The 17,570-nt window shown below is 39.6% G+C and overlaps 1 protein-coding gene across 7 annotated transcripts in view; it reads left to right on the top strand.

Moving 5' to 3' along the window:
- DENND1A (DENN domain containing 1A) overlaps window positions 1–17,570 on the top strand; it is a 358,648-nt gene that overhangs the window by 177,706 nt on the left and 163,372 nt on the right. For all 7 annotated transcript variants that reach the window (XM_034793394.1, XM_034793392.1, XM_034793396.1 and 4 more), the window contains exons 9-10: window positions 2,546–2,656; window positions 17,262–17,362. In XM_034793394.1, coding sequence (XP_034649285.1) covers window positions 2,546–2,656; window positions 17,262–17,362 — 212 coding nt within the window. The remainder of the gene's footprint in view (window positions 1–2,545; window positions 2,657–17,261; window positions 17,363–17,570) is intronic.

Below are 17,570 nucleotides of genomic sequence, written 5' to 3'. Positions count from 1 at the left end.
TTGGACCCTCTAAGACCATCTGGCAGACCTTGGCAACAATACCACCAACTTGCAAACTTTTTGATAAAAAATATTATGTCCCAGCCAAGACCTCTGAATTTTTATTTTTCCAACCTTCTTATTCTCTAGTTGTGGAAGCAGTGAATGAATGGGGTGGACAGCACCGTGCTAAGTTACACCTTGTGAAAAGTTACACCTTATCAAAAACGTCTTGACATGACAGAACAACATAGCCTGTATGTTCTACATCAATAGACCCACCAGAGTGCCCTTTATACTGAAGCAATAAAGCTATTGAACTGGTGTATAGCCAATCAGATCCTCACTTCAGTAGTTTACGTTCCAGGCCTACAAAACTCCAGTTAAGAATCTCAGCAGACACTTCTCCCTTGATTATGAAGGGGAGTTGGACTCTCTGACTCTCACTCACATTCTTCTGACTTGGGGATTTCCAGAAGTGGATCTCTTTGCCACCATTACCAGCAGGAAGTGCAAACAATTTTGCTCGCGAGAGGGTTTGGCCCTTACTCTCGGGGAGACTCTTTCCTGATTCCATAGACAAGGAACCTTCTCTACGCATTTTCCATCTCCTCTCCTAATATTGAAGGTGGCAAACAAGATCAAGCAGGACAAAGCCAAGAACATAGTAATAGTTCCAGTGTGGCCTTGACAGGCCTGGTATCCTTACCTGATTTACCTTGCCATTTGTCTGGGAATGAGTTTTCTGTCCAATCCCAGTCTTCTCTCTCAAGATGCAGGTTGAACTGTCCATCCCATCCTGGGAATTGGGCTTGGTTACTCGATGGTTCTTGGGGATAGAGACTTCCTGTTCAGCAGGTGTTGTTATTAAATAGTATGAAAGCATCTACACATAATTCTTACTTGCAGAAAAGAAAAAGGTTTCACCACTGGTATGACCATCATCTTTCATCCATGCATTCTTCGCTCTCAATGATCCTTGACTATCTGCTAGCATCAAAAAAGTCAGGATTATGTAGAGTTCCATCAGGGTTCACTTAGTGGCTATAACTAGGCCTTACTATTACTAACTATAACTTACTTACTAACTATAACTACCAAATTCATGGCCATGAAAAATGTATCACAGACCGTGAACTCTGGTCTTTTGTGTGCTTTTACCCTATACTACACAAATTTAATGGGGGAGACCAGTGTTGCTCAAATTGGGGGTTCTGACCCAAAAGTGAGTTGCAGAGGGGTCACAAGGTTATTTTAGGATGCCGCCGTTACTTCTGCGTTGCTTTCAGAGCTGAGTAGCCAGAGAGTGGCGGCTCCTGACCGAGGGTCCAGCTCTGAAGGCAGCAGTGCAGAAGTAAGGGTGGCAATACCATACCATGCCATCCTTCCTTCTGTGCTGCTGCTTGTGGCACCTCTGCCTTCAGAGCTGGGCTCCCGGCCAGCAGCCGTTGCTCTCTAGTTGTCCAGCTCTCAAGATAGTGCCACTGCCAGCAGCAGCACAGAAGGAAGGGTAGCAGTACCGCAACCCCCTCACCCACTCTACAATAACCTTGTGACCCCCCCCCAACTCCTTTTTGAGTCAGGACCCCTACAGTTACAATACTGTGACATTTCAGATTTAAATAGCTCAAAGAGCTTCGTTTATTGCACAAGGTGAATAACCTCTCCTTCTGCCATTCACTCTACATCCAGCAATAGACATTGCAGTGGAGGGGTAGTGGCCAAGGACCCTTGGCTCTGCCCTCCTTTTTTTGTGTTTGTGTGAGAGGTGTATCTAATGTTTCACTCTGTATGTTACATTTTTAGTGAGCATGCAGAGGTTGGATAGGGTGCTTTTTTGTTGTAATATAAGCCAAAATAAATACATAGGCTGAGCACTAGACTGGGAATTGGGCATTTGAGTTCTAATTCTGTCTCTGAGATGGACATGCTCTGTGGTATGGCAAAAGATGCTTCCCCTCTCCTTTGCTTCAGTTTCCCAATTTCTAGTAGAGGGATGCTTTCTGATTCCCCTTCCCAGGGTGATGGGAGTATTAACGTTCACAAAATACTACATACGTGCTGAATATTAGTTTAATCTTTTTTTATTGTATTTTAAATGCTTCTGGTGTAATTCCCCATTATCACGGTTGCTCTGGAGTGCCATTAGCAGATTTTTATCTGCTCAGCTAATTTCAGATAGCTGAATAAGAAATCTCCAGTAGCTGTAATTTGTGGCTACTGTCAGGTTTCAGGAATATATTTTGTGTGCATCAGAGAACCCATGTTCCTCACAAAAAATCTCCTCATTCAATATTTAAGTTGCAGGAGTTGAGAGTGAAATCACACTAAACTGTGTAACTTTCTGAAATCTGAGCATTTGGGAACGTTAATTAAAAAATAACAAAACTAAGCCCCGGCTGTAGCAGCAAAATCACCTCAGACTTGAGCTGACCTATTGCTTTCTTCCGCTAGGTCACTTTCTGGTGGTGGTTTGATTGAAGGATGAAGTTTAGGTTCTCTTCTGTCTTGAAGATATTTGTATTTGTAAAGTTTTTCTCAAAAACACTCTCATCTTTCTTCCTAGAGAAATCTGACAGAGTATTTTGTAGCCGTCGATGTCAACAACATGCTGCATCTCTACGCTAGTATGCTATATGAACGCCGCATCCTCATCTGCTGTAGTAAACTGAGCACTGTAAGTAAATTTCAGAATATTCTCTTGACAATTCATTTTAAAAAGTGCCAGTTACGCTGGAGATCATCTGGGATAACTAGAATTTGCGTAATCACTGATTTAAAACTGTTTGTAGGGTGGCAGGAATATTGTACTAAAGTTGGATTTATTGTATAAATGAATATGACAAAGGGCCAGTGATGAGGCATGGTTGGCATACTGAGAAATAATCGCAAATCACTGGAATCATTAATAGCCATACAATCATTATGTACATTGGCATAAGCAGACACAAGCAGGGAATTGCAGAACAGAGAAGTAAATGTATGCTGTCAGGATGTATTCTGGCTAATACCTGATTTCTGGCTAAAAAAATTCTGTGTGATTGTATGTATGTATATATACAGAATTTTTTAGCCAGAAATCAGGTGTGTATAAATAAAAAACAATACGTTTATGACTGTGCTTGGGCTGTGGAAAATCCCATGGCAAAGATGACTTTTCTGAGGTTCTCTGGCCTCTCAAGTGTTTGAATGAAAAAGTTTTTCTCTTGATACGGATGCTGTATAATAACATTTACACCATGTTAGTGAAGTCCTTTTTCATGCACTTATTTGAAAGAAAAATAGATAAATGATACTTTCAGACAGAACTTCTGGTGACCTTCTCTTGATGAATCCAGATGGTGGGCTCTAACACGTTAGAGAACCATATTTTTCGCAATTTTGTTTGATAAGATGTAGGCTTAATGCTACTTAGGTTCCATCAAGCATCTGAAAGATGAAAGCTGCTGAGCACTCCAAAGTGCTGTCTCTTCTAAAAATGGCTGCATATCAATACCAAAACACCCAGCCTGATTTAGTTCAAAGTTTAGCATTATGCATTTGAAGTTTTATCAGTCAATAAGATCGTGATTTTATGTATAAAAGAAAATGTTAAGTTTTCATTCTCTTTGCTCTGTAAATGGGTATTGATTGTTTCTGTTATGAATGGTAAACAGAGGATGGTTAACTAAATGTTGCCTTCTAATGCTGTAGCCTAAATACTTGAAAGGCTCTTTCTAAAGTTAGAGCACCTATTCCCATTTTGTATGGTATCTGGCCTCTTAAAGGTCTGATTTTGATTGTGTAAGATTATAACTGCATCGTAGACTGCCAGAAAATACTGCTGAAAGAATACCTACCAATACCATAAAAAAAAACATGTACATATTGGGGTGTGGGGGGGGAGAGAACAAACCCTGTTTGTATTCCATCTCCAGATAGAAATAATAATCTCTCTAGTTAAGAAAGGAATATGAGATCAGAAGATTCATTGTAATCTATGGGATATTCTAACAACTTCAGACTTTTGTGACCAAAACCCATAAAGAACCAATAGCACTTAAACACTACAATGATGGACTTTATAGAAAACTGTTAGATAGACAGACCTATGCAGTGCACTTTTATATACACCCAACGTTATGGTTTTGCCATAGGGTCAGAGTGAGCGAAGCTACAGACCCAGGACAAGGATGTATATCAGTTTGTGTGGGCATGGAGGAGGTGGGGTTGGTTCAGGGAAAAGTGATTTATAAACGTAGTATTATAAATTTGGAAGGGGGATGGGGCGGCATCAATGTAAGGTAAGGGTCTCCCAACTATAGAGCCTGTGCGCTTCGTTGGCATGATCCACCCCTTGGTAAGGTAGGCTGGAAAGAAGCATTACTTACTTGTCACTTTGCTTTCCTTAATAAGCTCTTTCACAAGTAGGCTTGTGTTTTCCTTCCTTATCATCTTTCTCCTATTTCTCTTTCTTTGCCTCTGTCCAAGATAAAAGCATATCTGGCTCTTCGGGGGAGAGTTAGCCTTACTATACATTTGTATCTTACAACTATATATATACACTGCACTGAGATTGGAGTGACAGTTTAAGCCAGGTTTGAAGTCTTGGGTGAGAGCCAGTGATTCCTTGCCTGCACACTCGGCTCTGCATGATCCAGCAGTAGGAACAAGCTGCATTATTTTATTTCAAACTGTGCTCAGCAGAAGCCAAGACCTTGTAACTGGAAACTTACCAAACTCTGCGAATTCTCAAAGTACACTCAGGATCTTGTTTTTTAAAAAATGGAACTGTTTGCAATTAATTTGTTTAACACTTATGATTTCAATGTAATATCAAGTAAAGTAGAGAAGAATAAGCAGAAACCTTAAAAGTGGAATGAAATATCTTGTGCTCCAATGTCTCCTGAAATGATTGAAGAGCTCTTAATATTGGCAAGTTAAATAAGATTTGGGGTAATTAAGTGCTGAGATCTAACCTATTAATTATTACGTGTGGATTGTTTGTCATTGAACCCGTGGAAAGTTATTGCCATTTTGCATGGTTTTTTTTTTTCAACTGGCAACATAATTCACTCCTCAAAACACTAAATGCTGAACTGTGAATTTTACTGAGTATTCACAAGCTGAATTTTAACTATTCATTTTGTGATCTAATTCCTCGTACAAAGACCAAATTAATCCAGAATGCATAAAACTGAGTGCATGCATATAGCAAAGGCCTCTTTGTGTTTGCATGTTGTAACTGAAAGAGAGAGGAAGTGCAGTACATCTTCTAGCCAGTATTCTAAGTTTCACATAGCTTGCCCTTACAGCCCTGCCCTAATAAGTTGTTATAACTATTCACTGTAATACATGCAGTATAAATATAGAATATAGAAAAGATGGCCAAAGTAAGCAGCCTGGTGGTTCTTGGAGAAATTCACAAAGTGGGTCTAATTCCTAAAAGTACCCACACCTGGTTACTTTTTGTTGAGGTTAATTTATCCACAACCAGGATATTTCCAGCTTTAAGCAACTATTCACGCAGAGAAGAAACATCGTTCTGACATAAATAGCAAATTCTGTCCCTTTCTACGAGTTGAGAGCTTGTCAGCCAGTTCTGTCCATAACCATCTCATAAAGGTAAAATGCACTAAGATACATTCTCTAAGTTCCAACATTTTAAAAATAAGTGAACATGTCACTCGTGAAAATGGTAGTGTGTGCCTAATAGAACTGGCTATGGACAGTCATGGTGCAATGAAGAGGTGTGCATGCTTCTCTCTCTCACCTGTTCAGCACCCCTTGAAATTAGATTGCCAGCACCTTAGTCTTGCCTTGCAAGACACCACCTCTTCCTTCCCATGAGCACTATCCCACTTTCTCTGACAACTTTGCCAAAGCACCTCAATCTTAACCTGCATCCACAACCTGCTATGGGAGTTCTACTCCATCACAGAGCCCTTAAATGCCTTTCAGTGTTATGCTGGTAACTTGAGTAAATTTAGAATGGTTGGACTTATAAATAGTCAAGATGTTTTGATGTTTCCAGTATAAATTCCATTTTTAAATCTCACATTGCAATCTTAATACAATAATAAGTGCACACAATGAGACATCTAGAGAAAGGCAACAAAACACATTTGGAAATTGCTCCATGTTGTGTCATCAGTCTTTAATTTTTCTGAATAAGAATCACAAAAACCCTTCTGTTGATTCATTTACACACACAACAACTTTTGAATTTTAAATGTGAAATTTTAAAAGTGAGTTATGCCAGTGATCAGTTTATATGTCTCAACTGGCTGTATTTTTGCATGATTCTCCTGCAGCTGCTGTAGGGAACTGAGGTAGTGGAACTGATCTCATTTTAACCTGCTGAAATCCTATAGCTTTGACAGTCTGTCATTTCTCAGGTTGTCTTATTATTAACAGCTTGTTTTCTGTATAACAGTCACTAATCAAATGAGTTCTGCATCAACTAAGCTATTTCTTTAGTAACCATTATCTTGGCAAAATTGAAGGGCACTCCTGGTGTCTACCCAGGGTGGTGCAATTTGGTTTCATGCCAGATAGAAGGTAGGATTACATCTCAGAAATAAATGACAGCTTACCCTCAGATGTCTTCAATATTGAGCATCATGTTTAGTTAATCTTTTTGTTGCTAAGTTTTAAAATCTTAAGTTATCATAATAGGAAATAATCAAATTGATGCTCCCTGAAGCTATTTTTAAATGAAAAAGACTTCTTAAACAGTTTTTTCCAGATGTCTCTTAATGCTTTGGAGAATACACATCAAAGTCATAGTATGCACAGAACTTTAGGAAATTACATAGAGGTTCTTGCTTGGGAACTTGCCAGTCTCATGGTGCAAGTCGGGAATTGTGTTGTGCATTTGCTTTACTACAGTAAAAGCTTTTTTATCCAGCATGTTGGGGGAATGGAGGGTACTGGTAAGTGAAAAATTCCGGTTAACGAAGAGGGAGGGAGTTTGGGTGCAGGGGTACGGGAGGGGGTCCGGTGCGTGGGCTTTAGACGGGAGTTTGGGTGCAGGAGGAGGTTCGGGGCAAGGGGTTGGGGCAGAGGAGGAGTTTTGGGGTGTTGGTGCTCACCCCAGGCGGTTCCCCGGAAGCAGCGACCTGTCCCTGCTTTGCCTAGGCAGTGCACAACTAGGCAGTTCTGCGCACTTGCCCCGCCCTGAGCACTAGCTCCGCAGCTCCCATTGGCCAGGAACCAATTGAGACGTCTACATGGAATAATTTGATATTTCCAGCCTGTCTCCTTGCAGATGCTTCTGACAGAACCAACCCCAATGTGTTGATGTGAAGTTTTGATGGTTCATTGATACACCTACCTTATACAAAACTCTTAGCGGAAACAACCAGCTACCATGTTCCTGTGTGGCACTTCATAACAAGAAATACAATTCTCTTCAGTCCTCATGCCATGGATGAGTCATCACTTTCTTATTAAAAACAGTAGAGTCGCTGGTGTTGCTGAAAATTGGTCATTGTTATCTTCCAAATATTTATTACATCAGCAATATATTTAATTTTTCCTGCCCTCTATTTTCAAAGTATTTATCAATAGACAAACTTTCTCTGTTAGTTAAAAACCAAACACTCTAGTTAATGCCTCATTTAGACACCTTTGTTAAAACAGCTCACCGAGTAAAGATGCAGAACGTGATCAGTGTTCTGTGCAGTTTTTTTATCCCTTCCTCTCTTACGCTGTTGTTGTGGAATGATCATATCTGTGTCTGCTGGAAAGCAGAGCTATCGGGTTTTTCCTCTTGTTGCATAGCTGTTGGGCTTTTCCAGCTTCACTGAATGGTGGCTACTAAGAGCTTTGTTCCTCTTTATTGTGGGACTTTTGATATACCTTTAAATTCATGTAATAGTGCCTAAGAAAAGAGCTCTTAGTGATTGTAATAACTGGCGTGGTATCACACTTTTATCTGTGCCAAGCCGGATATTGTATAAGATCACAGTCCAGCGTATATCAGAGGCAGTTGATAATGTTCTCAGAAAAGAGCAAGCTGGTTTTTGGTAAGGGCATGGATGCACAGACCAGATCTTCACTTTATGAAACATAATAGCACGATGCTTAGAATGGCAACGACAACTCTACATAAACTTAATTGACTTTGAGAAGGCTTTTGATAGCATTCACAGGACCAGCCTATGACGCATTCTGTGGGCATATGGAATTCCTTTCCGTATAATGAACATCATCAAAAACTTCTATTCCAACTTTACATGCAGTGTTGATCACAGTAAGTTCAGTTTTGAAGTCAAAACAGGAGTACATCAGGGGTATGTCATGTCTGCAATCCTCTTCAACATTGCCATCGACCGGGTAATGCGGTGTACACAGAAGACATGCCAAGAGGCATTATCATAACATTTTAATAGTGCCTCACCATCACCAGTACGGCTAGAGGATCATATTCTCACCAGTGTAGAAAGATTCACATACTTGGGCAGCACCATCAGCCAGGATGGTGGAACAGTCCAGTACATCCAGAACAGAATCAGTAAAGCCAGGAACACATTCAGGAACTTAATACAGTCTGGAAATCATCAAAATACAGCACCAAAACCAAACTCAAGATTTATCAGTACTTTCAACACTACTTTATAGTGCAGAATGCTGAGGAATAAGAAAGTATGACATGTCCAAACTGTCTTCATTTCATACAACCTGCCTCAGAAAAATCCTCTGTATCTTTTGGCCCAGAACAATCTCAAACCAAGACCTGTTCACACAGTGCAGCCAAGAAGATACGAGCACCATCGTCAGGAGGCATTGGAGATGGATTGGCCATGTACTTTGGATGAAAACTGATTCCATCACCAAAATAGCAATAAGATGGACACCCGAAGGCAAGTGAAAATGAGGCTGCCCGAAAACAACATGGCGAAGAGCTGTGGAAGCTGAGCTGAAAAGCCTGAGGCACAGCTGGGGAACCATTGAAAGACTTGCCAGAAACAGACAGGGGTGGAGGAGCTTCGTCACTGCCCTAAATGCCAGAGGCATAATAGGAACATGATGATAATGAATGGTGCCTAAATGTTAGAGTATATAAATTGTGTAAAATTAACATAGTGGCATAAGCTCTGCATGGTGACATAATCTCTCTCCTGAATATTTCCATATTCTCTTGTATAGGTGTTAATATATTACTAGAAGTCAGTTGGTGACATAGGTTAGTCAGTTTTGTCCTGGTGACAATGCTTCCTCAGTATGTTTCACTCAATTGATGTCAGTGGCTATGATGTTTTAAATTAACACTATCTACCAGGAGATGTGATGCAGCATTCTCTCCCCATATCATTTAGGCTTTTACAATTAACACCACACTAGGGCAGTATCATTTGAATTGTGTCTGGCTTTTTTTTTTAACCTGAATCAAAGAGGAAATTTAATGAAATTATGTGGTGGGGCTTTAACGCCTGGCATGAAGTTATAGTACATTACACATTTTTCAAGGTAGCTTCTCCATATTCCTGTTTGTAGGGTGCTTGCATACTCACGGCCATGGAATGGTGCTCTTCAGCTTTGGGAACCTTCTATGATAACAGATCCCATTGGGACCGCACAAATAGCCCATTGTGGTACTGAGAGGTCAGAGCCGATGTAAGGATAAGCTGTGCAGCCCCCAAATGCCTCCATTCCTTCCTTTCCCTGGCTAGCTGCTTACATAGGGATGTTTCCTCCATGCTCGGAATCTTGATTGGCTTTTTTTTTTTTTTTAGTTTCTCCTGTTTTCTAGTAATTGTTTTTAGCTGTTAGTTAGTTATACTAATATTTAGATCATTTAAAGTAGTTCTTACAAAGTTTTTACTTGGTTTATGTGTCACTGCACGGTTAGTGTCTTGTTTTACAACATGTAGAATAAGGTGCTGATTTGTGTGGTGCTGTAATTTAACTAGCTGATGTAGTTTTGTTTACTATCCTAGGATATTCAAAAGCTTGAGGGCAAAATCTCATTACATAGGATTGATAATTGCTTTCTGATGAATATTCATCATGTCTAATTACTTTAGGCAAATTTTACACATACTGGCTTCTTTATTTTCCCACTAAGTCTATGTCTGCACTATACGACACCACTGGCAGTGGCATGTGGTGTAAGCATAGCTACATGTTGCAATGAAAAGCACACCATGTCCGCACTGTGGTGTGTAGCTACACATTAGTGAAAGGCTCCGGCAGAAGGGAGGCCGCTGGGAAAGCTCCCTGCTGCTGGAGCCCTTCACTGCAGGAGGGGAAGATTCTTGCGGGAGGAAGCGGTGGGGAAAGGCCAAGCCTTTCCCTACTGCCTCCCCGCAATAGATCCTTTCCCCACTGCCTCTGGCCTGCCGTAGCCTTTCCTCATTGCTGGAGTCTTTTCCTGTAGCAGGGAAAGGCTCCAGCAGGTGAGAAGCAGCAGGATACTACATTGCTAAAAATAGCCATGTGGAGAGGGAGACATGTCTTGGGCAAAGAGAGAACCATGTAGGGTACTTGAGATCAGACCTCACCCTTTAAGTGTCTTTACTTGCCTACGCCATGCCTCAGCAATTACACGGCTACTTATATCTATGCTTGCTGGGCTATTCAGGTATGTACACTGCACGTTGCCGAAAGAAGCATGCAGTGTACACATACCCTGAGTATGATTTTTGATGGGATCATTTTCTTGCACTGAAATTTAAGATTTAAGATGCAAATTCAAACGTGCACATCTTTCATTACTAGCTTTTGAAACAATATTAAACAAATTATGTATACTTTGTGTACATGAAGTATCTAACAGAAGTAAAGTCTCTCTAGCATGCACTTCAGTAATAGTTTGTGAAAATGTTTCTAGAATAGCTTTGGAATCCATACAAAAATAAATGATAGAATATAAAACATTTACCTAAAAGAATGGAGAAAAATTACTCTTAAAGATTACTTTTCCCCAAACCTTTTCTTTACATTTTATGCTTTGTACTCCGATAATTAAAATATCCTTTCTAAACCAATTCAACAATTTTTAATGTTGTTTGCCGATACAATGTTGCCTTCAGTCTAAATTGTGTATTTTTTCAGTCAAAAGTATAAATGTAAGTGGATTCTTCCAGGCTATGCAGAAATGTGACTATGTAACTCATGGATCAGTAGCTAATGATATGATGTGACATTTCAAAAGCTCAATTTTATAAGTGACAAGTGACTTCACTGTCCTCACATTCCACTTCGTAATGCATTAAAGGTTACAGCGAAGTATTAATATTATACATTAGTCTGAAGAGAAGATCTGTGTCATTTTTGTTACTTGAAACAGGGTTTTGACACCACCCAATTTAAGCTAAATGCTGATGATAACAGTTCTGCTTTTACAAACCCAACCTCACATGTCCCTACAAGTGATTCAAAGAGAATTAAAAATAAATCAACAATGAGCTTTGCTTTTCAAATTGATTAATGTTCCTCTACCAGGAAAATTATAGATACTTAGAAATACAGGCAAAGTGTTAGTTTAACAAACATATTCTCAGCTCATGGCATGATGCAGTAGCTGCTTGATCTCCATTAGTGTTGGTGGGGCTACTAAGAATATGCCCCTAAATGCGAATTTTTTAACAGATTTATCTCAGCGTTCAGGGACATAAAATAAACTTCGATAGAGTCATTGGTAAACCACTGTTAGTTTGCAACCTGAAAGTGGGGATGGGTGAATGGGTCCAGAAAAAGTAACCCAACCCTTTGGTCAAAACTTGAATCAAACCTAAATATTTAACTGCTCCTGATTTTTTTCAAGGAAGTGTGATATGAGGGGTGAAGGGATAATTGCACTTCCTGATTTGGGTCCAGAAGTGAAAATAGACTGGGAAATGCTATTCTTGCTGCATTATCTAAAATAGTCCAGGAAGTACTAAAAATCTACAAACTAGCTGCATCTGTATTTATAGTATCTAGACATCAGTCTTGCTTAAAAGCCTGTTTTCTATTCTATTCCAGTTTCCATATCCAAGAGCTTTGGTCAAGCATATGGACCAAACTTCCAAATCTGTAGTTTCCTCCATTTACTAATTTAAAAAAATGTCCTTCTGTTTCCAAAGGAGAACTGTGTTTTACCATAATTGTGAATCTACCAATCTGTGCACAGCAGCACAAGAAATATGAATACAGATGCGTATACTTGAAGATCTGGTCAACATGCAAGGGCAGTGATATAGATCACAGTCTAATAATAATTTTAAAACCCCTTTTGGCTGTGAAATGCTGTGTTAGATTGTGAGCTCTCGAGAGCAGAGAGTGTCTTATTGTATGTTTTTACAAGTGCACTGTACATTTCAGCACTATATAAAGTTCTTAGTATTAGAATAGTGCTTTCCCCTAAATGTCTCGTTTTGAGTGGTGCGTAAGGAATAGAACAGGTAAACTGATAAAACATGGTCAAGATGGGAAACAGGCATATGGAGACTAGCACAAGGACAGACAAATCCACGTTACTGAAGAACGTTTTTAAGAATTAGAACTGAACCAATACAGTGAGTGTTTACTGGGGATTCTTTCTTAATAACACTGTGCACTATCCACAAAAAGCATGGTATCTATTTAAGTAAGTTAACAGGAAAGAAAGGTTTTGAGATTCCAACAAACTGGTTACACTTGGAAAATCACCAAACGAGCTCTCACGGCACAGTATCATAAAGAATTCTTGCAGCCAGCTAGGGCTTTGACTCCTCACTTTTCCTGTATACACATGTTCCTCTGTTAATAAAGGCAAGTTACTGACATTCGAAGACTCACAGATACCACATAACAGGTGACCTTATACAAACCTACATAGAAAAGCAAAAGTAGTAGTCTTCATGGGGTGCAGCCTGGGTAAAAATATAGAGAGAGGCCTAAACATAGAAGCAGAGGTCAGACACCGCTAAGTGATACCCTCGTAAACATTGCTAAAACTGCTACGTTATTACTCTTGTATGATACACTGAATACTTTTGGACCCTTGGATTTTTGTGCTGATTACATCCCAAAGAATCAATTGGTTTTTTGTATGGTTCAGTCCTATTTTAAGGTTAACCCTCTCCCATTGCCTCATTTATAGGTGACAAGAAAATCCTCCCATCCCCTTTCTCAGGGTTTTGCATACTATTAGATACTATTAGATACTATTGCATACTATTTGCTTCTTAGGCTTGGTCTACACTACCCGCCCCAATTCGAACTAAGGTACGCAACTTCAGCTACGTGAATAACGTAGCTGAAGTCGAAGTACCTTAGTTCGAACTTACCTTGGTCCACACGCGGCAGGCAGGCTCCCCCGTCGACTCCGCGGTACTCCTCTCGCCGAGCTGGAGTACCGCAGTCGACGGCAAGCACTTCCGGGTTCGACTTATCGCGTCCAGACTAGACGCGATAAGTCGAACCCAGAACTTCGATTTCCAGCCGTCGAACTAGCTGGTAAGTGTAGCCAAGGCCTTAGATATTTTCTTGTCTTAGTTATCAGAAATATTATAGAAAATGGTGTGTTTCCCTCCTTCACCTAATTGCTGTAACCCTTAAGAACATAAAAATGACCATACTGTGTCAGACCAATGGTCCATCTAGCCCCGTATCCTATCTTCTGACAGTTGCCGGTGCCAGATGCTTCAGAGGGAATGAACTGAACAGAGCAAATTATCGCGTGATCCATCCTCTGTCGTCCAGTCCCAGCTTCTAGCAGTCAGAGGTTTAGGGAAACTCTTCTTGATGTTGTGATCAGCAATAAGTCTCTGAATCCCAGTGTAAATTTATTAGGAAATGGAGAGTCTGAGGCCCTAATAATCAAGACAGATGGATCTCTAATGGCACAAAACAGGCAGGGATTCATATTCCATGAGATCGGCAAATACTTTTCACAGGGTTGCACTACAGTACTGGGTTCTGTAACTATGGTAGATTATTTATTTATTTTAAATATAATAATGTTAAATATTCTAACATCTCTCCTCTAGCTATAGTGTATATCGTAAGGCTTTGGCTTTCTAACATAGTGGTATATAGCTCAGTCATAAAAGTCAACTGTGGGCTTATACGTGGCATACAGGGTCTCAACCTGGGAGTGATTTTCAAAAAATTGAAGAAGAAAGAAGAAAAAACCACATCTGTTTTTTGAGTTGTAAATTGTAAAGTCTATTTTTATTCACCTTTATGGTTACATTTTTGCCATTAAAAAAACACTACTGGTTTTGTGTGGCTGTATCATGGTGCACAGAGCCTTGGCTCCCTTCCAGAGAGTCTCAGTATTTCCTCTTGTATCCTCGCAGCTTATCCAAATCTGTTTCATCCCTAGACTTCAGTAGGTTTTAGTCCATGGGCTAAAAATGAGACGTGTTTAAAATATAGTCCCTGTCTTCATTCTTGATGCCCAATCAGCCACACGTTAACTCCAAAAACAGGTTTTGTTGTTCACATACTAACAGTTATCCATGTGTTAAAACAAGCCAACAAAAACTGCATTGAAAATACATTAAAGGCTCTGGCACGAACCACAGAAACTAGATTCACAATTGAGACTTATTTCCCCAACATGGAATTCTGATGGGGCAGCCTGTTGTGCCTTGTTGTGTTGCAAGGTAAGTCTTAGTTTAAGAATTGAAATTAGAGACAATGATCTGTTAGCTCTCCTAGACCATTTCCTCTGCCAATCACTTGTTCCCTGTAGTACAATATATAACTCAGTGGCTTGTCCAGTTGCAGATAACTCCACTGCCTTCTAGAGACTACTCTGCAACCTAATAAGTCCCACAGTTAAGACAAGCTTCCTAATGTTCATTCTGACTTTCCCTTTGTTTTATTTCATTCCGTTATGTCTGTAGGTCACCCTAAACTCCTGCATGTCCTTGGAGTGTACACCTTTTAGATACACATAGAGAGTGTGTCAGAGTGATAGTTGTGTTAGTCTGTATCAGCAAAAAGAATGAGGAGTACTTGTGGCACCTTAGAGACTAACAAATTTATTTGAGCATAAGCTTTTGTAGGCGAAAACCCACTTTATCAGATGCATGGAGTGGAAAATACAGAAGGAAGAGAACATGAAAAGATGCGCGTTGCCATACCAATTCTATCGAGACAAATCAACTAAGGTGGGCTATTATCAGCAGGAGAAAAAAAACTTTTGTAGTGATAATCAGGATGGCCCATTTCAACAAAGCCCATTGCCAACTCTGTCCACATATCTATTCAAGGGACACCATCATAGGACCTAATCACATCAGTCACACTATCAGGTGCTCATTCACCTGCACATCTACCAATGTGATATATGCCATCATGTGCCAGTAATGCCCCTCTGCCATGTACATTGGCCAAACCGGACAGTCTCTACGCAAAAAAATAAATGGACACAAATCAGACGTCAAGAATTATAACATTCAAAAACCAGTCGGAGAACACTTCAACCTCCCTGGACACTCAAGTACAGACCTAAAAGTCACAATTCTTCAACAAAAAACCTTCAAAAACAGACTCCAATGAGAAACTGCAGAACTGGAATTAATTTGCAAACTGGACACCATTAAATTAGGTTTGAATAAAGACTGGGAGTGGATGTGTCATTACACAAACTAAAAACTATTTCCCCTTGCTAATTTTCCCCCCTACTGTTACTCACACCTTCTTGTCAACTGTTTGAAATGGGCCATCCTGATTATCACTACAAATGTTTTTTCTCCTGCTGATAATAGCCCACTTTAATTGATTTGTCTCATTAGAGTTGGTATGGCAACCCCCATCTTTTCATGGTGTGTGTGTGTGTCTTCCTACTATATTTTCCACTCCATGCATCTGATGAAGTGGGTTTTATTCCCAAATAAATTTGTTAGTCCATAAGGTGCCACAAATACTCCTCGTTCTTTTTATAGAGAGTGTTGTCTTTACTTTGTCGTCATTTAGTCAAACTGTATGTATTTGACTCTGTCTTTCCTCAGAAGTCTGTTCCTCCCGTCCTTTAAACATTTTGCTGCATTTCTTTTAATTTCATTTAAATTATTTCTTGTACTATCAGCTGAGTGTTATTCTAGGTATGTGCTCACAAGGGACATGACGTCATCCTGGGCCATGATACCTCTTTGTGTGCAGCTCCCAAATGAGAAGATAGCTCTTATCTAGGTTGTTTGGTGTCCACAATCATCCCTTGCTCTCTTTCAGTATAACTTTTTTTCAAAGTATCTGTCTCCATTTGCATTGATTTATCTGAATTTTGAATTGTTTCCCCAAAACAAGTTTGTATTAGCTTTATTTTCCAGGATAAATCCCTTCATTCACTGCCTGCTATGCTGACCAATACTGTCTAATTGTTTCCTTGTATTCCACTATCTGTCTGTATGCCTCTGTGGTCTCTTCTCTTATTCTTCGATTGTAAGCTCTTTGGAGCCAGGGACTTTTTGTTTTGTGTGTGTACTGTGTCTAACACACAGTGGGATGATTGTCCATGACTAGGGTTCCTAAGTGCTATAGTAATACAAATGCTAATAATTATTAATATTAATATTACTTCCTGCTCATGCAGGGTTTTGACCTTTTCTGCTTTCTTGTGTTTTAAGGTTGGGACCCAAATCAACTCCTCCAGCACCCTAGTAGGCACCTTCCCACAGCTTGATTGCCATTTATCTTTAGTTCTCAGTTTCTGTCAATGTCCAAGCCAATTTGAATTAACTTTTAATGAAAAATTGTGATAGTGAGTAGATCAAATGCTGAAGTCCAGGAACACACTCTGTCTTTTACCCGCTTATTCAGTAATTGTAGCCAAAATGATCAATTTGCTTGGCGTGAATTGTTTTAGAGAAACCCATGCTGTTTACGATTCATTAGTCCCAAGTTCCTACTGTACTATTGAGGTAACAGCTTTTTTTCCCCCCTTCCTTAATATTTATGCTGTTGTTTCATTACATCTCTAAGCTACTCACTAGGTGGAAATTGCCAGGATCAGGCTTTTTCTGCCATTTTTTATTGCCTCTCTCTTCCCTTCTGCCCTGATTTTGTTTCTCTGCTTCTGTTGCTTTGAGGAAGATGTGAAATGCTGTCTTCAGGTTGTGTGTGTTGGGCAAAATATACTCTGATATTAACAAAATTAAGTCAAACAACAATCATCATGAACCAGTATTACTCCACCCATCACTGGCATTTGTTACCAGTGCAATGTATGTTCTGTAATCAAATCTTCAGAGAGAAAAACAATTGCTACTTCTAACCGATTATTTTATTTTACTTTGATTTATTTGTTTTTTTGGCCAGCCATTTCTTTTAAGCTTAACTTTTATCTTATTTATGATCTTGTTTTGATTTATATCTTTCAGTTAACTGCCTGCATTCATGGGTCTGCAGCTATGCTCTACCCAATGTTCTGGCAACATGTTTACATTCCTGTTCTGCCCCCGCATCTATTGGACTACTGCTGGTAAGACTGTAGATCACTTAGATACACAACAGTTTTATGAATCTCTGCATTTTAAGGCTTAAGTGTTTTTATGGTGTAACTGTTAATCTAAAAATTTATATGTGTCTGTTAAATAAGTAGTTGATTGAGTAAGTCAAATACATTGTTTTCATAGCATAATGTAATAGCACCAGTCTTATGAGTTACTCTAACATGATCTATTACTATA

Source organism: Trachemys scripta, chromosome 17 (genome assembly GCF_013100865.1).
Source record: "Trachemys scripta elegans isolate TJP31775 chromosome 17, CAS_Tse_1.0, whole genome shotgun sequence".
NCBI lineage: Eukaryota > Metazoa > Chordata > Testudines > Emydidae > Trachemys > Trachemys scripta.
The sequence above is the reverse complement of the archived record's forward strand: the minus strand, read 5'-3'. Positions and strand labels throughout refer to the sequence as shown.